Here is a 26611-nt window from a genome sequence, read left to right as displayed (position 1 = left end):
CACTCCACATCGTGTGTTCTCTCTTCTTTCCACAGCGCCTGATCGAAGCGAGGCGGATGATGGACAAGCTGCGTGCCTGCATTGTGGCCAACTACTACGCATCTGCTGGGCTTCTGAAACCTGGAGAGGTAAACACCACGTGGGGAGCAAAAAGACTTTGGGCATATTTGCAAAGACTGATATGTGGTCTGCTGGTTATGCAACCGATGTTGGGTTTTAAGGTGCAGTTCATGTTCCACTACTTCAGAAAACTGCAGCTGGGATGTCAGTGGGAGGGGCAAGCAGTGTCCCTGGCTGCCCCCAGGTACTTGGCCAGCACAGGTTTCCCTAATGGCCAAGGTGTCTGCTAGCTGCTTCCTGAAATGCTCCATGTGCTTTGTGGGTTGTGGCAGGAGAGCACCATGGTTCTTCTGTGCCTCACAGCTCATCCTTGCTCATCACCCTGCAGGGATCTGCAAGCTTTCTCTTCTCACCAAAGGAGTGTGGAAGTTGATGGATTTGGAACTTGTCAGGGAAAAAAAAATAAAATTCTGGAGTCACGAGCAGTGCCATGAAAGCATCCTCCCTGTTCCCAGGCAACCGTTCTAGTAATGGTGTGGTTAACAGCCTGAAAGCAGCAGTAAGACAGGAGTGAACCAAGCAGCTATCGTAAAAAGATAACAGCTGCATTAAGAAATACAGCAACAAAACTCCTCCTGGTTAACTCTCTGGTTAATAGCTGGAGCACCTCTCCTACGAAGACAGGCTGAAGGAGCTGAGCTTGTTCAGCCTGCAAAAGAGAAGGCTGTGAGGAGGCCTCATTGCAGCCTTCCAGTATTTAAAGGGAGTTTATAAACATGAAGGAAATCAGTTTTTTATACAGGTAGATATTGACAGGACAATGGAGAGCGGTTTTAAACCAATAGAGGGTTTTTTTTTTTTTAAGGAAAGCCTGAAACTCAGTAAGGAAAGAGACAAACACCCAGCATGGCAGAGCAAGCAAGGAACAGGGGGCTCTTGCTGACATGTGATGACACTGGATATAAGTACTTCAAAAGAGCAGAACCTAGATCAAATTCTTCAGCCACCCACACAGAAACCAAAGGCAGAGGACGGATGCCTGAGCTGCCCAGCACTGCTGCAAACTCAGCTGAAACTCAGAGCTTTTGTCTGGTAGAGAAATTTTCAAGGCACTCAAGCGAAACCTGAGTTTTCAGCACACGTCTCTGTTTTTAACTTGTTACTAGCTTCTTTGTGTGTGGCTTTTAATGTGGCATTAACTTCTTTTTGACTCTGTTGGCTATGAAAGGTTATTTCTGCCTTTGGGAATCTTTGCAATTTAACTCTGTGTGGTTGTCACGTAAATACTTTGCAGATCATCTTCTCACAAGCTTCCAGTTTCTGATCTGTTTTCCTAAATATGAGCAGTTCCTCAGCCTGGTGCAGCTGTGTGCTGGGGTGTATGGTTCATTATGATTACAGTGGTTGGGTTTTTACTGCAAATTAGTGAACGAGGCATTGGTCAGTTCACTGGATGAAACAAGAGCAAAGTGGGTTGCTTAATGATTTATTTTGCACGTGCCTGGGAAACTGATAGGATTTCTGTTCTCCACGCTGCAAAGCCCATGTTCTGGTTTCAGAACTGCTAAGTTCTGAAGTTGTCTAAGTTCTGGTTGCTCATGCCCTGTTCCTGATGGGCACCTGGGAGGATGGCTCTCTGATGAACACCAAAGCAGGCAGTCCTGCTCAGGGCTGGTGTCTGTCTGCATGCCACCTCCCATCAAGGTGGCAGAAGTTGGATCTGGGACTGTTAGGGATTAAAAATAATCCTACAAAGAGGGAAAAAAAAGAGATCGAGCCAAGTCCTTTATTTTTTGTTTTTTTCTTTTCCCTCTGTTTGTGACCAGCCCCCAGTGTTGAGCTGGGCTGTGCAGGCAGGGAAGAAGAGAACTTGTCCTGGCCAGGGCTGCAGGGAGAGCTACCAGTACATCCATTGCGACAGCCTTTGGCTTCATGGGCTGAGTCTGGTGGCAGAGGGCTGCCCCTGCTCACTTCATTGGTTCTGCATCAAGTAGAGGCGACAGGGGAGTAGCTGGCTGCTATGAGCGCAGGGGGAGTTGTGCAGCTGTGTGGAGCAGGGCTGTTGGTGCCACGGAGGAGAGAAGCTGTTATGTCCTGGGCACACTGCAAGTGTTCAGGTGGCTGCAGCCCTTCTTGCTGCCACCAAGTGCGTTTCTGGGAGCAGAAGGTCTGCAGGAATAGATTCAATCTGGGGTCCTGTTTCTGAAGAGCTGCTGTAAGCTGTTCTCTTCCGTTACACGCTTTTTTTCCTGCAAGGCAGGTGATGAGGTTGTTGCTGTTTATGTGTACGTTGACTTTTTTCTTTTTAGCTTAGCCTTGTTTGATTTGGGCTGCAGGCAAATAATGACTGGATGTGCCTGGCCTCTGTTGCAGGGGACCAGGTCATGTGATGCCACCATTCTTAATCACCCTTCCATCAAGAAGTTTCTGGAGTCACCCTCTCGCTCATCATCCCCTGCTCACCAGGGCTCGGACGCACCGTCAGCCAACCACTCTGAGAGCGACTCTCTCTCACAGCACAACGACTTCTTCCTGGACAAGGACAACGGCAGCCTGGATGCAGATGAGCGGCTGGCAAACAGCCTGGACCAGAGGCAGAGCAGAAGTGCTGGCCGGGTAAAGTAAAGTGCGAGTGGTGGTCATGTTATTGTAGGGCCTTCTGGACTCGATGCTGGCACCAGAAGCTGCTCATGTTTTTACCTGCCTTGCTGAACATTTGTGTCTTACCCCCTCCAACTGCTAGCTCCCACTTCAGCTTGCTCTTGCTGTAAAGCTCACCCAAGTGCATGTGTCTGGGCTAACCTTACACAGCAGGAAGGTTGAATGGGCAGCAGGTCAGCATTGGTGTTGGTGCTGCTGCCTGCTGCAGCCCTGGGGCAGGAGGTATTGTGCAGCTCAAGCCAAGGGCTTTATGCAGCTTGAAGTCAGACTGGGAGGGGCAGAGCTCTCAGAAAAGAGCAAGACATGTCATTTCCTGCAGTATTCTTAAGAATCTGGTGTGGCTGCATGCAGTGGTGCTGTTGCTTGTTCCTGGAGGGACAGAGTGGCTGTATCCCTGGTAACTGGGTTGGGACTGCTCAGTGCTGTGTAGAGAAATCACACTGCCACAAATGGGCTAGCATTTCTACAACTGAATGTGTTGCAATAATGTGGCAGAAAAATAATTGACTCTGCATCCAGCGAGCAGTGTGTGACACCTTGCAAACAGAGCAGCAGCCTGCTGAAGCCCTTCGTAGGGTTCATAGCAGAAAGTGGATACATGCTATGTGGACCCACCTGCATCATGAGCTTCCAGACCAGCGTAGGTTGTTTCTACACGGGGGGCTTTGGTGAAATAGTTGTGTTGTGTGGGTGTAGTGTGGCATTGCATCTTTGATGGACACAGCACAGAAGTAGCCAAGGGGTGATGAGGAGCAGAAGCCATGTTAGGCTTCCATCCTGCTCTTGCTCCAGTTGGGGGCATCGTCAATGTAATGAGGTATAGTCATCCCTCTCAAATCCTTTGTTTCCCATATCATGCCTGTGCTTAGGGCAAGACACTGCTCTGAGCTGTGTAGGGCAGCAATCCTTGGTCTTTAGAAGCTGCTTTATCCAGCAGGTACGGAAAAACCTCTCCTTTTCATGCTGACAGCTATGCAGGTGGTCATGGCATCACATCAGGCAGTTCCAAGCACTGCTTAAGAACTGAGATTGTGCTGCAAGGTTGCTGAGGCTAGTTTTATGATGCCCAGGTGTTGGGGTGGATCTGTAGGCTCTTTTGGGTATCAGTGACATATTACAGTTGGTTCCATGTTTATTTATGTGGAGCTGATTCTTTTCCCAAACTCAGCCTTGATTCTTCACTGTGGAGCAGTGCTGAAGGCCCTCAAGGCAGTAGAAGCTGGGAATTGGGAAGGTTCAGGTTTTCAGCAGCTGCCTGTGGGAGACTGACTTCATTTCTGATGAAAGACACAAATGATGATGCCTTGGCAATGCTTGATTTGATTTGTCAGGTAACGGTGCATGATTTTTCAGACAGTGCAGAGGTGTTGCTTTGAAAGCCAGACTGGAGTCATAGTTCAGATCCACGGCACTTTGCATAATTTGCACCAGACTAGGCCATGCAGCATCCACGTTGCTGGACACATTGTCCTTGTTGTGTGCTGAATTGCTTAAACGTGCCTGGAGAGCAGTGTAAGTGCAATTTAGGAATGACTCATGGTTGGCCTCTCATCTACAAAATTTAACAAAATCTTACTTTTCTGGTGCCAAACAGAATGTTTAAGAGGAACATGTGTTTGCCTTATTCTTTTCTTCTACCCCCAGGACAGTTTGTGTGTTTCTAGCTCCCAAAAACCAGGACAACGAAATGCTGGGCTATCAAATGATGAGACGTCACGGCTCTACGTGAAGAAAACAATTGTGGTGGGCAACGTCTCCAAGTTAGTATTCGGAGGCTTTGTGGTGGCCTTCGTTTCAGGATCAGAGTAATAGGTTAAAACTAGGTACAAGTAGAGTAATAGGTTAAAACTAGGAGACAAATAAATTGTTGGGCTGTGGCAGTGTGAGGTGTTGCCCTGCGATGGCTGTACCCAAGGTTGCCTTCCCTGAGCTGTTTGGCTGGGGAGAGAGGTGTTCTAGTAGTACAGATGAACAGAGATGTTAGGGTCTGTTTCTTTCAAGGGGAGTCTTTCAGCTTTGCTATCCAGTTAAAAAATCTCATGTTTTCCCATGAAAATTTTGAAGAACTGGTTGCCTTAATTGCTGTTTCAATGTGTCCATAGGGATAATGTATGTAACAAAAACAAAAGGAACAAAACCAACCTCCTTCCACCCCCCAAAAAATCCAACTCAAACTCACAAAACTATCAGAATGAGAAAAATTTTATGAACATATAATGTAGTTTGGAGAAATAATTTTGTTTTTATTTATTTCTCCCCAAAATTTAAGACGAGTAAACATACAGTTAAAAAAGGCATTGATTTCTAGGAAGCTGAAGGCAGGTCAAGGTTTTAACTCTCTGTCCTTGCACTGCTGATCAGTCTCTCCAGTTGCGCAGCAATTAGCAAATGTTGGCTGATGAGACTTACTGTTAGGATTTTGTCTTGAAAAATCTACCTAATCCTGGGACTGTAGTCAAGTATGGATCAAATGCTTAATAATAATATTTTAATATTTATGATAGCAGAGTTGCTGATGTTCTGGACCAGTTTAACTTCTCGATACCTCACAAAAGGGATTTAATGGTGATACAGTATTAAAATTAAGCTTTTCTAATTAAGAAGCACGTTTTTAAACAGATGAATTTCATATGACAGTTGTGCACTATAGAAGTGAGGAGAAATATTGAAAGTATGGAGTAAATTGTGAGGGGTTTCTCTTTTTTTTTTTTCCTGAAGGAGTTCTCTCTGCAGAATCTGAATAGTCAGAATATAGAATAAGAAGCAGAGGTGTACAGGGGCAAGGAACACATAGGCATTTTACCTTTCCTATTTTTTTTTTGCCTGATCTTTGCCAAAATACTTCTGTCCATTTGAGATTTTTGTATTGTTTGTTTGCTTTGCCAGGTACATTCCCCCTGACAAGAGAGAAGAAAACGATCAGTCGACCCATAAGTGGATGGTGTACGTTCGAGGCTCTCGGAGAGAACCCAGCATAAATCATTTTGTCAAGAAAGTTTGGTTCTTCCTACATCCCAGTTACAAACCCAATGACCTGGTGGAAGTGAGGTAATAAGGAGTTCTTTCTGTTGTTACTCTAGCCTTCATGTTTGCCAGGCTTATGTTACCATGTTTCTTAGATTGAACTTTCCCTTCTTTTCCTGATTTTCTCTTGCAAATCTTACTTGGGCGTCCAGCTTGTCTTGATTTGCTCTTAGCATAACAGTAAAAATAAATCAGTTTTTGTGTAAAATATACTAAGCACTTGCTGGATTTCCCTAGTGCCAGAAGCAGTTATCAGTTTCATTGCACGTTCTCCCTGTGAGGTGGTGTATCTATGCATTGGGCTGTCTGCTGTGCAGGTTGTGCTTGTCAAAGAGGCGTTCTTTGCCTGCCTCCCAGCGCAGTGTGGGAGAGAAAGAGAAGTCTCAGGAAGCTGTCTGACCGGTGGCTTTTGTGCCAAACATACATAGATCATGAAGTTTTGTCCTTTTCCCAAGTATTTCTCTTCCATACTGAGATCCGTGGTGTTGACTTCATGGTTTGAGGAACCAATGTCCCATCAGTATAAAGGTATTGGTGCTGCAGAGACAGGGCAGCTTCTCTGTCCTTTCCCAAGCTATAGTCAGAATTGTGATCTGTTGAGATCAGTGAGCTCGATTCTGTGTCCACTGATGCAGAAAAATGCCCTGTCTGTTCTTCATTCTTGTTGCTTTGGACAAGACAGTGGGAGAATACTTTCAGACTACTTTGTATTATTCTGAAGAAATTATTCTCTGAAGGATGGTCAGCTGCCTGTCTGGAGGAAAGTGGGCAGACAGATAGCATTGCTACAGGATGGCAGCTTAATGCTGGCAGAATAAAGAGCTGCCTTTCAGTCAGCTTCAGAGACATGGCTGAGCTGAGAAGTGTTGGAAAAGCTCTGCAATGATTCTGAGGAGGCGATGCTGAGCAGCATGAAAAAAATCTCTTGTATATTTCTGGTATAACGCACTAAATGACACTTGGCTGCTGTCTTTTTGTGACTTTCTCAGTTCCCAGTATCTAATGTCAGTGCAGTTTCTCTTCTATTTTAGTCTCCTCTAGTGGATTGATTTCTTCTTGTCACATAGTCCCACTCATTTCAATGAACATTCATGTTCTGGACTAAAAATAGCATTTAAACCTCTTGTGCATTAAACCTTCATTGCAAAGATGCATTTGCAATTTACAAAAGCAAATATATTTTTTAAAAAGTCATGGTGAAATCCCTTTCTTTTCAGATTGGAGAATGACCCTGGTGGAGCTAGCTTTTCCTTGCAATACATGTATTATTTTGTTGGCTTTAGATCTTTTTCCTGCCAGATAGGGAACAGCAAGAAGAGACTGCAAAATGTTGCACTGAAAACTCAGCTTGCAGCAGTGTCTTAGGAGCTGACTTTGGTTGTTTTGTTTGTTTCTGAAATAAATATTTTTTACTTGTCATTACACAGCTTTTTTTAATGTTTGTGTTCAATATTCTCTCATTCACCCATTACAGCATCTTCTCTGTCCCGTTGTGCAAAATAGAAGTAGGTTTTCAGCTGTCCACAGACATGAGAATTTGTGGTTGGATTGCATTCTCTGTGGCAAATATCAGGCCTGAAGATAGCTTTAGCTGTCAATTAGCCAAGCAGTCTTGGCTTTCTGAGAAAGAGGCTTTTGGAGGCTGAACACTGTGCATGCATCATGTGAATCGTTGTTTGCAGGGAACCTCCATTCCACCTGACCAGGAGAGGCTGGGGAGAATTCCCTGTGAGAGTCCAGATACACTTCAAGGATAGCCAGAACAAGAGGATTGATATCATACACAATTTGAAGGTATTTGACCTGAATGCTTCAGAGAAAGGCAATTAAGTGAGCTCCTGCATAATCTAGAGTGTTTGCTGGTGTGCATGTTCATGCTTCTGCCTCTCTGTGTTTGTCCTGCTGTTCTTTTGCATATGAATGGTTGTACAGGAGAATCAGAAGAGGTCCAGGAAAGCCTCTCTCCGTGCCTGTATTAGAGGCTATGCTGTAGCCAAGAATCCAAGCTTTGCAGACAGACACTTACCTCTTGATTCCCTCCAATATGAGATTTTTAGCATACTCTCACTGGCTTTAGCCTGACAGGTTGTTGCAGGGTCATCTATCTTTGGTAAAGTAACTGCTGTGTCCTTTCTGTTCCTTCTGCACTTGCGTGTATCAGCCACAGATTCTGTCTGTTGGTAGAGTAGGGTAGAGAGGGGCAGGGATTCCTGTCCATTCCTTGTCTCGTCATTCACCTGTCCTGTGACATTCAGTAGCATTTGGAGTGTGCAGCAGTCCTGGAAAACTAGGCCATTGCTTTTGTTTTACTTGTAATTAGCAGTGCCTGGCATTAGAGGCATTAAGTCCTGAGCTTGTTTATTTTGACGTGAGCTGCATGATTAGTTTCATTTAAACCCTACTTGCAATAATGAATTTTCTGCTGCTGTAAGTTCCTTGTTCTGGCCATGTGTTTGAGTATCTTTTCTTATTTTTTACTCATATTTACCTCAGAAATGAAAAAGGGTGTCCTCGAATGCTACCCTTAGTTTAAAAGGGTTGTTTCCCAACAGATGCCGTTTCCCTCAGCTTTTCTGCTCCCTCCTATGTCAGTGCAGGCCCTGGGTTGTGGTTGGCTGCTTTGTAGAAGAGGGTCCTTAGCAGCACATGCATTTCTGACTCTGTGGTTTAAAAAAATAATATATTTCTGCTCAACTGCTGTAGTTCCAATTTCTTTTCTAGCTGTTTTGCTGTAATTTACAGTGCGGAGCATTGTTTTGTCCTTGTTAATCTGAGCTTCTTGCATTGTTTCCCCAGTTGGACAGGACTTACACTGGCCTGCAGACACTGGGCGCAGAAACGGTGAGCCAGCAGGCGGTGGGATGGGTGGGATGGGTGTGATAGCTGGTTCCATTAAGGGTGTTTAAAAAGAAATAAGATGCAGAGGACTAAGCACCGAGTCCAACTCATCTGTTTTCACAACTTCTGGAATGAAGATTTTGATCTGTTGTTATATGAAATGCCTGCGACCCCCTGTACAACATGACAGCAGCCATTTTTCCATTTCTAGTTCAGGGAAAAGAATTTAACATGTACTTCACTTTGAGATCTTGTTTCTTTGCAGGCCATCTGATACCAGATGTCTCACTTTCCTTTCTGATGTGCTACAGGTCTTGTACATCAGGATTTAAACTTAAGATTTTGCCTAGCTGTCCTGCTGACAGCTTGCAGTAGCTTGAGTAGAGCTTCTGCCTGTGCCATCTTTCAGTACCTTTGTGAAAGAACAACTCTTAAGGCTGTAAATAAAATAAATGAATAACTCAGTCTGTTATATCCGTAAAGTTCTCCTGTTATTTTTCCCCTGTACTGCAGTAAATGGAAAATTTTTATTGTGGAACTACATTGTTTCAGCTTTTCAGTCTGGAGACAGCAGTAATGTGAGATGACCATATTACTCTTCAAAACTGTTTTTAGATTTGACAATGTAGTAGTGGTGTTACCAAAAAGGAAGAAGGCAAACTGAGCTCTGCGCCGGCCCTAAGGGATTGCCTGGGGATGGGCTCTGTGCTCTCATAGTTGTTTGCTGCTCAGATTTCTCCATGGATGCTGTTTTACCAGAGCACTGTAGTGATATGGGATTCTTGTCCTGCACCAGGTGCTCCTGAACCTCTGGGAAGCCTTACTGAGATGAATGGGAGTTTTGTGCAGAGCTGGGGGGAGGAAGAGATAGGATTCCAGCCATTATAAAGTAATTGCAGTGAAAATGAAAGGCATAGCTGTTTTTGCTCTCTTTACCTGACTCCAAATACTAATGTCACTGATTTCACCTGTTTCTGGAAGGTTGTGGATGTGGAGCTGCACAGGCATTCCCTTGGTGAGGAGTATCTCTTCTCCCAGTCTTCAGAATCGGACCTTTCTGATGCTCCAGCATCTTTACCCCTGCCATTGAGCATCCCAGCACCAGTTAAAGCTTCTTCACCAATTAAACAGTTGCGGGACTCCAGCCCAGATGCTTCTGTTGACAAAGGTAAAGCAAATGGGGACTGGTGAGATTTGAGTCCTTGGAACGTTGTCTCTTCTGGGTACCTTCTCCTAGTTCTTTTCTTGGCTTTCTTTAGGGCATTCCCTGCTCCTTGCTTGCCCCAGGTTGTTATTTTATTAGTGCACAAAGAAACATAATTCAGAAATTGTAACCGTTTGTTCTCATTTTGTTTTTCAACTTGTAGTTTGCATAGTGGGCTGTTTTTCTAAAATTAGTGAATGTAGGCATGTGTGCAGCACATGCAGTTGGACGAAGGCTGTTCAATAGAACTTGTACTTTTGCATACTGTTTTCAGAGAGCTGCTAGGTTTCTGAATGTTCTGCAGACAGTGTTATGTTTGATAGTCTAGTGGTGTGTTCAGTTATTTATGTTTATTCCTAACATGAGATGAGCTTGAAAAAAAATCTTCTAATGTAACCGAGGTGTTGAAAGGACAGAGCAAAAAGATGTTGTGTACATTTGCCTGAAGGATGGCATCTGTGTATCAGTCTGGTTCTCACCTTCCCCTGTAAGGTCTGGCAGTGCAGTGCCCCTGCAGTGTGCCAGCAGTTGATGCTGCAGCATCATGTGAATTGCAAGCTAGGTGCTGACCAGCTGGATGCACTGTTCTGTTAGGAAAAACTGCATCTCTGTTAGCATTTAACTTATTTTTCTGGAACTGTTGAGATAGGCTTCAGTTCTCCGGGCTGGGAAAAAAGACTTTGACGGTTCACATGTTTTGATATGAGAAATTTGCTGGAAACAGCAACTTTTGTATTTCTAAATATGATCAGATAATATGACTATGTTCCTTTAGTAATCTATCCTGATTCCCATATTAGAGGAATGACTGCAGTGCTAATGTTTTGCATGATGCATTCTGCCAGGGGCATTGTCATGGCTAAGCAAGAACATCTGTTGTTTAAGTGCAGTGTTTTCTCATGGTGGCACAGCCAAAAAAAAAAAAAAAAAGAAACAAGGGGAAAAAGGAAACAAATGTTAAATTTTGGTGGCACAGCATTTTATCAAAGCATGGAGATAGCTGTAGAGGAGGGAGGAAGTAAACTTGCTTCTTATGCTGACTGACATAGCTTCTCTCATCAGGTTAATTGATCTCCTTTTACCTCAGGTAAGACAGATTCTTTAACCCAGGTCAAAGACAGTAGTTGGTCTCCTTGTACTTTTTCCAACAGATGTACTGAGGGATTTCCTGTGAAGGAAATTTTTGCCTTAGCTGTGTGGAGCCCCAACTGTGGTCATGGAACTACCAGCAGCTTTTGGTCAGAGGAGGGGCCTTTTCATAAAACACGTGCACACTGGCTGATGACCTACCGAAGCTGAACAGGCTGTATATAATAGCATTTTATTCTTTGGTTCAGGGACAGATCCACCAGGCTTGCTTAGGAGGAAATCCCTTATCACCCTTTCTCCCTTTTCAGCACCTCCCACCAGCTGCTGTCTCCTTCTTTCCTTCCTTTGAGGAGGTATTTGTTGAATCCTAGTTATGTTTATGTAGAGAATCACAGCAAGGCATTAGGCCTCTCAACCTAAGAATTATTTTTCTTCTTTTCCCTGTTTTAATCAGGATTCTCTGGGAATGCTGAAACTGAAAGACATGCCACGTTTTATTCTCTGCCATCTTCGATAGAACGGACTCCCACCAAATTAGCCACACAGAAAGTTTCCTTTGGCTCTCATGGAAATTCAGCCTTTCAGCCCATTGCAGCTAGCTGTAAAATAGTGCCTCAAGGTCAGATTCCAAGCCCTGCAGAGTCACCAGGAAAATCCTTCCAGCCTATCACCATGAGTTGCAAGATTGTATCAGGTGAATGTTAGTTTACATATCTGAGTGCTTCACTCTGCAAAACCAGAGATTGAACCAGTTGGACTTGTTTTGTGTCCTTTCCCTGCCTGCCTGTGTTTAAACACCAGGCAGTAGGAAACTAGAATGAGGAGCTAAACACACTTAGTAAGTGTGAAATGCTTCACATCAGATCAAAAAAGGAATGAGAACTTTTCTTTCCCTGATAATGGATGATTTTAGGTATGAAGATCATAGTCTTTAACTGGACTGCTACCCACAGAATGGTCTAGGCAAGGATGCTTCTTCCATATGTGCTGTTTGTATGTGGGAAGAAGCCATTCTTCTCGCTCCCTCTTCCAGACAACAGGGATTGATTGAAAAGAACTTAGTTCTGATTATTGGGCGAAGAATTTTCAACCTTGTTCGCTCAAATGGTCCATCTTGTATTTGTGATGTCTCCTCAAATGGAGCGACTTTGGTCTTCCTCTTCCAGAAGCGCACCCAGCTCGCTGCAGTGAGTAATAGGGTGCTCTTTGGATAACTTCTCAACCAGTGGTGGCCAAGGTGCTGTTCATTCACTTAGCTTATAGAGCTTTCCCTGCCTGGGCATGATGCCATCCACTGGAAGATACTTTGCATCAGAAAGTTTTTACGTGCAGCTCAGTGTGTCACGTGTGAAGGTGAGAGATGACCTGCTACGTTCCTTCATCCTCTCTAATCTGAATGTCAGAAAATGAAGCACCAGCTATCACTGTGTGTTTTCTGATCTGCTCCCACATAATTTTTCTCAAGGATCAGGATGGGTTTTTGTTTGTTTTTAAATTTCAATATTTTTCTGTGACATCTTTTAAGTAGTAGTGATTTGTATTTGAACCTGTGCCTTGTGCTTTCTTCTTTCTCAATAAACTTCTACTAATCTTCTAATAAGCTCTGCTGCTAATCTTCACTCTACTAATTCTTCTTTTTCCAAGCCTGTCCACAAAGCAAGAAGCATAGTGCATTCTGTCTTTCTTAATATCCTTGGATTATTCTCTGTTGGTTTTTGCTATTTAAATGTTTCTCTAAGCATTTCTCCAAGACTGGTGTCTGCTGAGAAGCATCACCCTTCCAGGTTCCACCAGCAGCTTATAAGACATAGGGGTTATTTATGCTCCATTTTAATAGTCAATCGCTGCCAAGAAAGCAGATTAACAAGCAGCTGAAGTTTAGTGTACTTGCTGCCATCTTATCACTTTCTTGCCTGTCCTTTTCTCCGCGTTTCTCATTTACCCCCTTGTGCATTTTTTTTGTTCTGTTTTTCTCTCTCTCCTGGTCCTCTTACCCCAAAGTTGCACATTTGCCTTCAAGGGCATCTGCTGTCATGAGAGCAGTGAAGAGACAAGATTGGCTTGGCCTGCCTGCTGGCTGCTGTTTCGCGCAGCCTTTTGACATGAACTGGATGCCTGCATTATGGGCTCCTTGAGGGAAAGAGAGTGCATATCAAAGAGCTCAGCTCTCTTCCTTTATTTTCTTGGCTGGTCTGGACTTAACAGTGAGAGTGATTTTAACCCACCTCAATTCAAGGATGGACTAGGTCACTTTCTAAGATCCCTTTGAATCCTGTTTGGCTTGATGGATAAGGAATGCCCAGGGTAGGTACGAGCTCTTGTGCTTTACGCTCCTTTAACTTTCATTTTATTCTCTCTCTTCTCCAAGCTCTGTGATCTGGCTTACTCTTGGAAATGCATCCTCAAAGATATTCCTTCTCTAATCATTTGTTAACGCACTACTACTGCTGTATTTTTGTGTTCTTACAACATTGATGAGATAGAAGCATTGGACTTTTTTTCTGAAGGTTCTCCAATATCGACCCCTAGTCCATCTCCGCTACCTCGTACCCCAACCTCCACTCCGGTGCACATGAAGCAAGGCTCTGCTAGCTCAGTCATTAATAATCCATATGTTATTGTGGACAAGCCTGGACAGATGGTTGGAGCAGCAGCCACAAGTACAGGTGTGTAGTGTGACCCCAGGAGGCAGAGGGACTTAGTCTTACACATTCTAGTTTACTGTCCCTTTCAGATGACTAGTGCAATCGTGGTATTTCGGTCTGGAAAGTTGGAACAGTACTCAGCAAAGAGAGAATGTTGCTTTGCTTAAGTGTTCTGTATGGCTGAGAGTATGTCAGAGTTGACTGTGATTTTATTTTGGAAACAGCACATAGTGTAAAAGTTCTTAACAACCATGAAGGAAAGGAGAAAAAGTAATACAGACTGTGTGGTGAGTAGAGATTTAAACACAGTGCACGGGTGGTTGGGTAAGGACTGTATCTTGGGTACAGGCAAAGAACACGGGGAGTATTGCAGCAGCTTACAGATGTGGTTCTGAGTCCAACGCAGGAGATGGACCGATAGCTCTGCGTTACCAGAGCAGCTGTTGTGACCAGCGGTCAGGAACTGCTGTGTTTCAAAGCATGCTTGTTTGTATAGGTTTGTGTACTTACTGGCATCTCAGGATAGTTCTTAGAACCAGGTGTTGAACTGCAGTGTCCACGTAACGCTAACTGTTCTTTGGACATGGCTGGAAAACGCCAAAAAATCCCTTAACAGTGCTGATAACACAGCTGTCACATTGTGTCCAGTTTCCTCACAGAAGGAACTAGTATGGAAAACGTGGTAGTAGCTGAATGTTTTCAGTATATTTGGGGGCTTTCCTGATACGTTGGTTTCGCCAATAGGGTTTTTGTTTTTCTTTTGCTGTTTTTTTCTGTTTCTTCCTTACCTCCAGCCTGACCCTGTTCTGCTTACATGGTTTGTTGTGGCTTGGTGACTGTCGTGTTCTCCTAGTAGGGAATTTTACATGGAGAATAGGATCTGTAGAAGCACCAGAGGGTATGAATATTCAAGTCCAAATGCCACTGAAGGTGCAGTTTCCCACTACATCAGAGTGATGTAAGTGCAGACTGGCCTGAAAAAACTGCCTGCTGCCTCTCTCTTCCCTTGTGTTCCTGTCACTTCGCCCTGTCCTACACAAACCAAATCAGAGGGGTGTCAGAGCAGAAAATTAGTGCCCTCCCCTCCTCTTAATTTTTGTTGTTGGACACAGGCCCTGTAGAACAAGAGGAGCGTGGAACTGGCTTTCTGGCAGCAGCAGCTAGATAGGGTTGAGTAGAAAGTGATATTACAGACAAAATAGTTATTTTCTATAAAACTTTTGATCATATTTAAGAGGATAACAACTGAAACTTCATGTTTTGTGGAAGCCAGCCTTTATGTATCCCATTGTTTTGAGAAATGGCTGCACAGTTTACTTTTAAATGTAGGTGCAGGTTGTAACGCAATCATGTGAGAGACTATGAACTTGTTTTTACTGTGGTTTTGGCCACGGTAAAACAAAAGATGCTACAAAACCAGGCTAGTAGCAGTAACTGAATTGCTGCAGGGCAGCAGCTGTGGGTTGTATACAATGCTGGTAATACAGGGCAACTTTGTCACTGGCTTTTACACTCAGACCCTCACCCACATAAGGCAGCAGGTGGGTACTATGGCACACCTTTTCAGGAGCAGACCCAGGAACCTGTCTTCATCTCTCACTTTCAGTTCTACTTCTTCCCTCCCTTCCTCTCATTACTCCTCACCCAGTGTGTCCCTTTTTTTCTGACCTTCCTCTTTCCTTCCATGCCATCTTCTTCCATATCCTTCTCAGTGCCATGTCTAAGACTAGAGCAAGTTCAGAGGGTTTCAGGGCAGTAGAGGGAGCTACATTTGTGGCAGCAAATTCTAACTTGGGAGCTTGTTTACTGTTCTAATTTCTTATAATTCACCTGTAACCAATACGGGCAGTCATCTAGGAGCTATCTTCCAATTTGCAACAGACAGCTTTGAGTGAAGAGAGAGCTGTCTGGGCTGCAGACCCTCCACATGGAAGCCGTGCTGGCCTCCTGGAGCTGCAGAACCATGTGGGGTTTGGGGTCCAACTGGAGGAAAATAGAAATGGGAGACTTCCAGTATTGAAAAATAGTCTCCTTTTTCATTCCGTACAGGTGATGGAGACGAGGACCTAGTGTATTTGTAATGAAAAGTAGTTTGTTTTGTGCCCATGCCAACATCCACTGATGTCCCTCATTATGTGCACTTCATGGACAATAGAGAGTTGAGATGAAGTGCCTCCTTTCTGGTTAGAAGGGTGTCACGTTAAGTGGCACTGCTCCCTGCCCTGCCCTGAAGTCTGCCTTGTTTCCCAACACACAGGGAGCCCTACCAGCAAGCTGAGCAGTGTTTGTCAGGCCTCTCATGGGGCCGGGTCTCCTGTACCGAAGAGCCACGGGAGCGGCTTCGTGACCTCAGCTGTCAAGGTAATGTGCTTCCCATTAAGGGCACAGCTTTCAAAATGTCTCATCTGTCAAAAGAGCTCTTTTTTTAGCAGACTAGGATCTATTTTGCTCTGTTAATGACAATATATAATTAAACCAGATGTGCCTACTTCAAAACCTCTACTTGGTTTATTATTTTATGCTGCAACTGTTCCTAACGGTCTGAAAATAGGTAATTTCCTGACTGCCTACATTTAGAAAATTAATCATGCAAATAGTGGAGTAACTGAGCCTGTAACCAGTGATGAATAGGGTTCACATTCTGATCTGCAAAGCTCAAATGGTACAGAGCTGATCTATCAGATAAAATCCTTCCCTGCACAAGGCGTGGGAGAGGTATTTCTGACGGGCAAGCAGCACCAGTGAGGCTCTGTCTGAAAGCAGCTGCTGCTCATGGGAGCTATTCCCCATCTTCATGACTCAGGAACCTTAATGTTGGTTGTGGAGGGGAAGGTTTTACAGTCAGCTTGCAGAAAGCAGATTGTTTCACATTTGGAACTGAAGTGGTTCCCACATCTGTTAAGAAAAATGTGTTGAAGATTGCTCTCTGAAGAGATTAGTTTGGAGCACTTTAAATGTCAGGTGCTGGCTGGCTGTTCCGCTTCCAAGAGCCTGTCTGCCAGCTGGGTTTTACTTAACTGTTAAAAGTCACTTGTTTTATACTGGTTTGGGGCTTTTTTGTAAGGTTTTAAATGAGTCAGAAAGGGCATGTGTCATTGTAACAGTTGAATTCTGTTGGATTCAGATAAAATCTGAAGGTATTTAAAACAAAAGAAATCTCAACTCTGTAAGCAGATGCATTTATGTCCATATGTCTTCTGGTTAGTGAGAAGTTGTAATTTTGTGGTTTCTTTAAGGGGGGGATGTCTGGTAGTTCAGTGTGTTGTTATGGGTGGTGTTTCACTTCATGCTTTTTGTCTCTTCGCTGCATGCTAGTTTCCTCTGTATTTTTTTTTTAATGACTTAAACCTGCATTTCTTCAGTCACTTTAAAATGATCAGTGTGCATGGTGCTCTTGAAAGGGCTGGCCATGCCTCTAACCTTGTCTTTACACCTCCTGTTTGCTGGCAGTGGTTTGCTCTTGCTCACCACGTGGCTACACTGCTGATCTGGTTGAAAGCTCATCTGTTTTCACCTGTATGACTGGCACAAGAAAGGCAGGAGTATTGTGATTTAGTGTCTTGAGGATTTTTTGGTTGTGTTCCAACCCAGGGATGGACTAAGCAATCATGAAACCACAGCCATACATTTCACACTGATAATAAAATAGTACAATTATTTTAATTAAACAAAATATAACCATGCCATAATTTCTCAAGCACATTCGACTCTCTACAGCCACAGATTCAAGAGTGAAAGATGCACCATTTTGCAGGTGTGAAAATGGGGTTTATTCCATTAGATAACCTCACCGTTATTGCCAGTTCATGACTGGGAAGACTGTGCTGTCATCATCTGAGATGATTTTGCTTGCAGATTTGAATTGAACTTTATTTTCTCCCTTCATGACCTGTTTCTTCTTGGGTACTCATCTCTGAGGTTGCACATGGAACTGTACAGTAGCTGAGTTTGGCAGGGTCCTCTGGAGATTGTCTGCCCAACTCTCTTGCCCAGGTTGCTCAGGAACATGTCCAGTTGGATGCTGAGTATCTCCAGTGTTGAAGAATCCATAGCCTCTGTAGGCAACCTGTTCCAGAATTCAATTGCTACTTTAAAAAAAAAAAACAAAACTTATGTTTAAACCAAATGTATTTTAGTTTGTGCCCATTGATTCTTGTCCTTTCACTGCATACTATTGAACATTGTCTGACTCAGTCGTATTCTCACCCTCCCATCAGGTATTTGTGTCCATTGATAAGATGCTCACTCAGACTTGACTTTAACATATGCCAGCTGTTAGCCTGCCTCAGTGTTACAGCTCAGAAATGCTTTGTATAAGAAGCTGGTGGGGGGCCTGTCTGTTTCTTTCATTTGTGTATGATGTGGTAAGAAACTGTTACTGCTGTTGGAGGTGTAAACTGACAATTTGCTTCATATGTTGTATTAAGTATGTTACATTTCTGTGTTGCTTGATTTTTGGAAATGGTTTATTTGTACAGGTAATTCAGAATTGCCCAGGTTGTCCACGCCACCACTATTAGTAATCTCTTGTTTTGTTGCTTTTTTGGACATTTCACCAATCTTTGTGCCACATCTTTCTATTTGCAGCAGGAGGATTCCCTGTTTGCCACCATGCCACCTCTTTGTCCCATTGGGAGTCATTCCAAGGTGCAAAGCCCCAAATCAGTCACTGGAGGACTTGGAGCTTTTACAAAGGTATTCCTCTTGGCCAAGGACAAGGAGCCTAGTATTATCATTTCATGCTGACATGTGCCACAAACCGTGTAACTTCCAGTGCATGTGAGCTTACTGGAACCAGTGTCTTGCTGCCAAGAGCTCTCTAGCCCCTCTCTAAAGATGAATCTTAATTTCTTTTCCTGTGGCTGTGCTGTTCCTGTGATCTTTCCTTTCATTATCTCTTTCATCCTTTCTTGTTCTCCTTTGAGTCACTGTTGTATTGTAGCTGATATTTTTAAAGGCTTTATTTGGTGAGATACAATATAAGTAAACAATAGTACATCTATCTACTCTTACATTTTGTAACAGTTTCTTACAAAATGCTGTGGTGATTTCTGAGTATCAGATGTTGCCATTTGTGAGTAAGTTTCCTTAGAAGTTACCATCTTGAATTTGTTCCCAGTAATACTGGGTGATCCAACTGAAAGGTGGAGGAGTGTTTCCTACCAGTTACAGAACCCACAGCAATCTGGTGGGGGAAAAAAACACCTGCCAAACCAACAGCCTTTCTTAAGTTGCTGATCTCGATGATTAGATTTATGGCTTGTCCCAGATAAAATCCTAACGGGTTGAAATGTACACAGGAGAATAATATACTCTATAGCCAGTTATAGTATCTATATCTGGTTACAATATCTACAGCTATAATATCAATTATAATTTTGCAAGATAGGAAAAAAAAGGACGTTTTGGGCAGAGAGATTCTTAGGTATTCAAAATCTTACTCGAAATCTTACAGTGTTCTGTCTCCTTTCTGAGATGCAGGATAGCATTAGTAGGACTAGTGGTTTTAATACTACTAGTAATGTCTGTGATTCCTTAATTTCTGTGAGCATCTTTTGAAATGAGAACGATGGCTTAAGTACAGGGCCCCTCACACACTTGTGTGTTGGGAGTAGGCCTCACAGTAGGCTTGGGGGATGAGTTAGAGTGTTGTGTGAGAACCGTGTCTGAGTTACCAACTGCTGTGTGCCTGTTCCTGCAGGCAGGCTGTTCCAGAAATGGTTCCCAGTGACTTAGTTGTTTGCTTTTTGCTTTTTGTTTGGTTTTTGTTTTGTGTCAACTTTATTATGTTACTTAAAAGGTGATAATAAAACAGGAGCCAGGAGAGCTGCCCCAGCAACCCCAGGTGTCGGCAGCAGGGCCGACCACGCAGACCTCTGTGCAGCAGTATGTCACAGTAAAAGGAAGCCACATGTTGGCCTTGTCACCGCAGAAGCCAGCTGTGAGCACGAGCGAGGGGACAGCACAGTCCAAGGTATGAGGCACTTAGGCATCTTTGGTTGGCTGTCAGCCTTCTGTCTTGCCTTGTAACACATCGTGTTTCTCCTGTGGCTGTGGGGTTGGTTGTGCCTCAGGCACAGGCAGCAGTACCCTGGGTAGCCAGTTTCCCATGCGCAGAGTTAGCTGCTCATAGTGTGCTTACCTCTTGCCCTTGTGAAGGGAGCAGTATACACAGACACTACTGCGTTTTGTTGCTTACAGAAAACATTTCCTACTCCTCTCTAGCCCTTTGCAGCAGTGAGGAGGAGGCTTGTTTTGAACTGGATCCTGACAACCCAGAAAGTTGGCTGCCATTATCAGCTTTTGCTGAAGCTCATCCAGGTCTCTCCATAAAAGGAAGTAAATTCTTTCCTTGGACAGCAGGCCTGCAGCAAAAAAAAAAAGAGCAGGACAAACAGGGAGTAGGGGTGAAGGCTGGTCCAGAGCTAGCATAAGGTTTAAGTGGTGCTATGCAAGTGGTTACAGAACTGATTTGGCAGGGATGATGCAGCTTCTTGGGAGACATAGTAAATGTGCACTGGCAAGATGACAGGCGTGTCAGAATTTCTCTCCTTTCTTGCCTGTTTCCATTGTGGAGATTGTGAAATTGTGTGCTGACCACAATATGGAGGGTTGAATTTTTTGTAAGTAAGTACATATCTGCATTGCCCTTTTTACTGCCTTATTTGCCTGTTTGAGCAGGTATGCAAACTCTGTGTTTGCCTGTGGATATATCAACACACAAAATTAAAGCACTCTGCAGATTCTAATTTGAGGCCATGGTTTTCCCAGAGAGTCTGTTCCCATGAATGAGTTGAAATTAAGTCTATGGATTTCCACCAAGGCAAGCTTTAACCTTAGCTGGAATTAATCCATTATTGTATATCAGAGAAAAATGAAGTTGCCTTGTGATTTGAATGTATTTAATCTTTGTGGGTACTCTGAAATCCTGGCGGTGTTTAATAACTTATTGCTCTTTACCTGGGGTTGGCCTCTTGCCAGTCCAATTTTGTTTCAAGATAAAGAACCTTATACACAAGTAAACCTATACAAATTATCCTGAAATACCTAGAGGTGAAGGCAGCGTACCAGTTAGAACTTGAGTGGTTGAGTGGCACATCATGCAGTACTTCTTTGTTGCAGGTTGTTGGTGTTCCAGTTGGTTCTGCTTTACAGTCAACAGTGAAGCAGGCAGTGGCTATCAGCGGCGGCCAGATACTTGTGGCAAAGTCTGGTTCTTCAGTGGCAAAGGCTGTTGGCCCAAAACAGGTTGTGACTCAAGGTGTAGCCAAAGCCATCGTGAGTGGAGGTGGAGGAACAATTGTAGCTCAGCCTGTGCAGACTATAACAAAGGCACAAGTTACTTCCACAGGTGCTCAGAAAAGTACATCACAAGGATCAGGTAGAGTAATTTCACACCTTGTTAATGGCTACTGTGGTTCTGTAATGATTCCTTCACATCTAAAATAACTGTGTAATGGAAGAACTTGAAAATGAATAGAAAGATCTGTAGTGTCGTTTATCTGCAAGAGGGAAGAATGCACAATTACATTACAGTATGCTCTCTTCAAGGAGCAGAGTACTTGTTTCTGTGAGACCTGCAGTTACATGGGCAGTGGGTGTTTGGGGTGCCCTGGGATGTGGAGATCAGCAGGATGTGCTGGGGAATGGGCTAGAGACCCGATGAACTCTCACAGAGCCAGGTCTTTTACTCCTGTCCTGCCCAGCACTCCGGTCCTTAGCTGCTCAGGGGGCTCCATATGAACCCTGCCAACAAAAGCCCAGCTGTTCTTACTACATCTCCCATCTTGCTTAGTGCCTGCAGTTATGGGAATTTGGGCAGGAGCATCCAGCCTGCTTCTGCATGCAGCTGGTTTTAGCTGAGCATGTTAGCTCAGACTCTGGGCTGTTTGAAATGTGCTCTGTGGCCTGTAAACTTAAGCCTGCAGATCCCACCACTGTATTTCTTTGGCCTGTGACCTGCAGAGGTTTCACTTATTTTCTTTTCCTAGACCTATTCAAAGTGTCTGTGCATCACTGGTGAATTTTATCTGCTGTTACAGCAGCTAAACATGGTTTATTGAAGGCTAGATATGTGCAACTTCCAGTGCTTTCATTCTGTGCAGATTTCAATGCATGCTGGCCTCTTCAAGGAGTAATTTTGTTTTATTCCTTCTTTCTAGTGATGGCTACACTGCAGTTACCAGCCACCAACCTGGCAAACTTGGCAAATTTACCACCGGGCACCAAACTGTACCTCACCACCAACAGCAAGAATCCTTCTGGCAAAGGAAAACTGCTTCTCATACCCCAAGGAGCCATACTGCGAGCCACAAATAATGCTAGTTAGTCTTGCAGGGAAATCTAATGAGTTAAATAATGTAATCACTGCATAATTAATGTTTGCTGTTCTTGCTATAGCGCGTCCTCTTACTGTGAAAGCAGTAACGGAAGGAAGTTTCTTTGTTCACAACAACACAGTACATGGAGCTTTTTAAGCCTGGATTGTCAAAAGTGCCTTCTGTTTTAGGTGGTACTGCTTTACACGTAGATCTCCCACTGTTTGTCTTTCTGTGCTGAAAGTAGTGCAGTTTTTCTCAGAGCTCAAGATTGCCTTTCACTCTACTTTGATATATAGGGAGAGATGCCTGCATTTTTATAATGTAGAACTGATGCTGATTTGAATGCAGTTTTGAAAGCTATTAGTAAGTAATGGAATGAGACCCCGGAAAACAAGAAACATAAACTAGCTCTGAGAAGGACAAGATAACTATATCTGGAATAAGAGAAAGAAATAGATTTCAATATTGATAAAAGGTTTGACTTCAAGCTGTTGACACCAGCAGAAATAATTTGTTGTTAATAGAGTGAAAGCAGGTTTCATTCAGAACAAGTTTCATGCTTGCAGGTATTGTGAAATACCTGGAGAACAGCATTGCTAAAATTGTCCTGAGGGCTGATACTTTTTTTTCTTATAGCGTGCTGTTGCTATAGGAAATGTTTTATGAGCCTTCTCTAGAATGCTCATCTTTGAGGCTGGGTAGATGGACTGGGTGCCGAGTGTTTACTTGCTAGTCTCCATCTCTAATGTGAGAGATAATCAGCTTATGTAGGAAGGTGAGCACCAGCAGCATAGTAGCAGAGCGTCACTGAAAACTGTTGAGTGCTGTTGATGATATTCTGGGCTGTAGAACTCACGATGGGAGCCTCTTTGCTTAAGATTTAGATGGCAGTTCAATCTTGACAAGTAAATGCTCTCTCAAGTCTTGAGGAGGAGCAAATAGTTGTGATTTAGGACAGAGCCATAGTGTTTTTCAACCTTTGTTTCCTAATGGGAGACTACAACATGTCTGTGTCCATTCTCTTCCTCCTGGAGGCAGAGCAATATCAAAATGTGTTTCACTACCAGTTAGAGTCCATGATCCAATACTCTGTGTTAACAAAGCTGCATTGGAACAGCAAGCAAAAGTAAAATTAAGAAACCGATGGGATTTATTGTGTTTTCAGGGCTTTTGCTGTAGATTCAGAAACACTGTATATCTGTTGTACAGCATTTTTTTTAATAGAAACTTTATAACAGCCCTGAATGAGCTTTCTGTGTCCAGTAGTCCTCATTCTCCTCATGTCTCTCTTTATTCATTGCATTTGCTGAGCTTTCAGAGAGCACAGCAGCACATCTGAACTGTGCTGTACTGAGCAATTATGGCATTTATGCGTGTGTGTATTCAGCTACATAACATGCTGCAGCAAGCAACTTGCAGGCTGTTTTCTGGTACTTGTATGTACAGGAGTACTTCAGCAACTGACATTGTCTGATTGCTGAAGAGCCAAGCCTTCTGTTCTGGTTGCAGGTCTCCAATCTGGTGGTTCTACAAATAGTGGAGGAGGAGGAACCCAAAGTACAAGCAGTAACTTGTCACAGCACCTCACCTATACATCCTACATCCTGAAGCAGACACCACAGGTCAGTGACACAAGCACTCTAGCTGGAGCAGATGGACATTTCAGGCTGCTCTCTAGCAAGCTGTGCTGTTTTCTCCTCTGTCAGGCACAAGTTACTATTGCTACTTGTGCATCTCTGCCCCTTGCCTCCCCTTACAGAGTAGCACCCCTCATCGCTCAGTCCTTGCAGACTGAGAAAGTAGCATGGAATGCTTTTTCATGGCAAGCAGTGGCTGGTGTTGAGAGAGGAATAAAGAGCCTGTGGTGGCAGGGGAGCAAGGGTCTCCAAAATAACAGAGGTGACTGGACAAAGATAATATAGAAGAGATATCTTAAATAGTAGGTTGTGTAGGAGTTGTAGAAAAGCTGTGCAGACAGGAGAATAAAGGGTGAGAAAGGAAGAGAAGTGACTAAAGAGAAGATCATATGAAGGGATCTGTGCATGACAGTGAGTGAATGAAGGCTTTGAAGAAGAGATACTAAATAATAATGTGAAACAGGAGAGGAGGCAAGGCCTCAGATTGTTAGGAGTGTGTGCCTCCAGTTCTAGCTGTGATTTCTGCATGCTGAGTTCTGAATGTGTAGTGCCTATGGCAGAAGTAAATACATTTTGAAGTGAGAAGATAACGCTGTTTTGATTTCTGCTTTTTGCCTAACCCAACAGTAGTCTTTCTGATCTTGCAAGTTAAGCGGCGTTTGTCACAAAGAATAAACCTGAAGAGCATGAAGTGTGTTAAATTATGGTGCTATGTAGCTGCCTCTGAGGATAGCTTTTTCACCCTTATCCTTTTCATCAGAAAGTGTTCTGCACTGGGAAGGCTATGCCCAGGTCTGGTTGCAGAATCCTCCATTGCAATTAACAGTGCAACAAAAAAAATGCTTTGTGGCAATGGAGTGCTTCCTGACTTTGGAAGTGGAGACTCTGTTTCAGACCACTTGTGGGGTCAGCAAAGATACCAGGATACCAAACTTCTTCTTTAATTCCAAGTATTTGTGTAGAGAAAGAATGTCAATAACCTTCTGCTTCAAGTAGTATTTTTGCATCACAGAGCACTTGCAGACGTTGCTGTTCTGCTTAAGCTACAGGCTTGTAGCTGTATTGATGGTCTGTATTGACACTCCTAACTTATCCTGTATTGACTCTTAACTGTGGTTTCCAAGTGCTGACTTGTGACTTATTTCTGGAACAGGGCACGTTTCTGGTTGGTCAGCCTTCTCCTCAAAGCTCTGGGAAGCAGCTCACTCCAGCATCGGTTGTTCAGGGCAATGTAGGAGTTGGAGCATCTTCAACACAAGGACAAGCATTAAAAGTAATAACTGGGCAGAAAACTGCTTTATTTACACAGGTAACCTGCAAATGATGTGTTTTTCTTGCCAGATAGCATTTTATTGGTTAAAGGGTAGAAATCACAATTGCACAATATGAGAGCTTTATCTTTTGTAGCCCTTTGGTTTTTCTCTGTACAGTTATGATGGTGGCTGTGGTACAAAAGCACATGAAGGTGTTCTTGTAAGTGAAGGTGTTAGACCGTGCTTTGTCAGCTTTGCAGGTGTTCTCAAAGTGGGTCATGTCTTAGGTTCCTGGCTTCTAAACATGCTCTAGGATTTTGTAATGATATGGTATTAGAAGAGTGAATATGGCAGGTGGAACAATGTGCTTAAATATTTGAATCTAGAAATGGGTCCTCTGCTTAATCTCTTAGATATATTTTACCTTGGTCATTTTCAGATTCCTCGAAGGCTCTTATTTTAAAAAAGGACTCAGTCTCACCAGGAGTGCCCGAGATTGACCGTCCAACATTCAAAAACAGTAGTCACCTGTTGGGTTTTTTTAAGACAACACTTTGATAAAGTTGAATCTGAATTAGTAATTTTGTTGCAGTTATTCTTGTCACAGAAAAGTATAAAAAAATATTTTCCATTGTTTGAAAAACAAACAAAACCCAACAGAAACAGTATTGCAGCTTTTTACCTTGTGCTGAACTTCTTTTCAAAGGCTACAGCCAGTGGACAGACGTCACTGATGAAAATATCAGACGGGTCTCTGAAGTCAGTGTCTGCCTCATCCCAGCTCTCCAAACCTGGCACCACGGTACTGAGAGTATCAGGTGGTGTTATCACCACAGCTGCTGCTCCTGCTGTGGCCCTTCCCACGAATGGGGTGGCCCAGGTGAGAAACAGTATTGCCAGTGTGTTGTAATACAGCATCTACACCTCTTAGTTTATGGGTATTCTTCTTTCTAGCACTGTTGGTTGATCTGCCATATAACTGTGTTCCAGTGCAGTATGTAGAAACTGCTTGTTCAACTGCTTGCTGTTTTGCCTAAAATACCTGTGAAGGAACAAGGATAGCTTAAAGCTTGTGCTGCTTTTAATGCTGTTAAAATTCTGGTAGGCAGGAAATGCTTTATCTGAAACACCTTTTGCAATATTAGAGATTTTTTTGGCCCTTTAAACTCCGAATCTGTCACTGACAGGAGAATGTAAAATGCACAATCTGCCTCCAAGTAAGGCAGTAAAAGCCAGCAGTAATCAGACTGCCATCTTAGAGTAGGCCACTACTCTGAGATCAGGCTTCCCACAGTGCTTAAAGCCCAGTCTGTCGTGAACACGTTTCACAGTGACCAAGGTTCACTGTCCTTTTGGTTCTCACTGCATTCAGGGGATATTGCTCCTCTCTGCCCTGGGAAGTTATACAATCCACAAAGGAAAGGAGATGCTTTGCCCTGGAGTGAGGTTGAAAGTAAAACATTTGTGTTCCTAGGGTGAGTGGGGATACAACCATTTGGTGCAGGTTGCCCACCTGGAGGGGAGATGGAGTTCATGAGGTGGGGAGGAGACAGCATAGAGAAAAGTGTAGTTCACAAGAAGGGTTTCCCAGAAGCTTCCTGCTTCTCCTGTGTGGAGAGCAAAGATTAACCAAGCTGCTGGTTGAGACCATGGTGCCTTGGAGAACTGAACCCCTGGCATCTATCAGGGTTATATTGGTTATATTAGCGTATATCACTTTAAAGGCTGAAATTTGCTTTAAATGCTACTTACTGTTCTTACAGCTGTCAGTGAAGCTGCAAAGACTGGAATTTTCATCCACTTTCTTTATCTCAGGCTCCCCTCCCCTCCTGGTAGTAACAACTGCTACTGTTGTTAGTACCACTGATCAGCCCACCTG

General features: G+C 43.5%; 1 protein-coding gene across 9 annotated transcripts in view; it reads left to right on the top strand.

Moving 5' to 3' along the window:
- YEATS2 (YEATS domain containing 2) overlaps positions 1-26611 on the top strand; it is a 44173-nt gene that overhangs the window by 2142 nt on the left and 15420 nt on the right. For 6 of the 9 annotated variants that reach the window (XR_016469524.1, XM_031605015.2, XM_090146962.1 and 3 more), the window contains 17 exons: positions 36-128; positions 2434-2676; positions 4366-4481; positions 5608-5769; positions 7428-7539; positions 8542-8586; positions 9565-9751; positions 11331-11570; positions 13384-13542; positions 15779-15882; positions 18109-18216; positions 19322-19495; positions 20644-20902; positions 21684-21845; positions 23352-23464; positions 24633-24788; positions 25439-25612. Coding sequence is in view for 8 of the 9 variants with exons in the window: in XM_031605015.2 (XP_031460875.1) it covers positions 36-128; positions 2434-2676; positions 4366-4481; positions 5608-5769; positions 7428-7539; positions 8542-8586; positions 9565-9751; positions 11331-11570; positions 13384-13542; positions 15779-15882; positions 18109-18216; positions 19322-19495; positions 20644-20902; positions 21684-21845; positions 23352-23464; positions 24633-24788; positions 25439-25612 (2607 nt within the window). In the remaining variant the exon portion in view is untranslated. The remainder of the gene's footprint in view (positions 1-35; positions 129-2433; positions 2677-4365; positions 4482-5607; positions 5770-7427; positions 7540-8541; positions 8587-9564; positions 9752-11330; positions 11571-13383; positions 13543-15778; positions 15883-18108; positions 18217-19321; positions 19496-20643; positions 20903-21683; positions 21846-23351; positions 23465-24632; positions 24789-25438; positions 25613-26611) is intronic. The other 3 variants (XM_090146963.1, XM_090146965.1, XM_090146967.1) reach the window with 3 other exon arrangements.

The sequence above is a fragment of the Phasianus colchicus genome, chromosome 10 (genome assembly GCF_987193195.1).
Source record: "Phasianus colchicus chromosome 10, bPhaCol1.hap1.1, whole genome shotgun sequence".
Classification (NCBI taxonomy): domain Eukaryota; kingdom Metazoa; phylum Chordata; class Aves; order Galliformes; family Phasianidae; genus Phasianus; species Phasianus colchicus.
The sequence above is the reverse complement of the archived record's forward strand: the minus strand, read 5'-3'. Positions and strand labels throughout refer to the sequence as shown.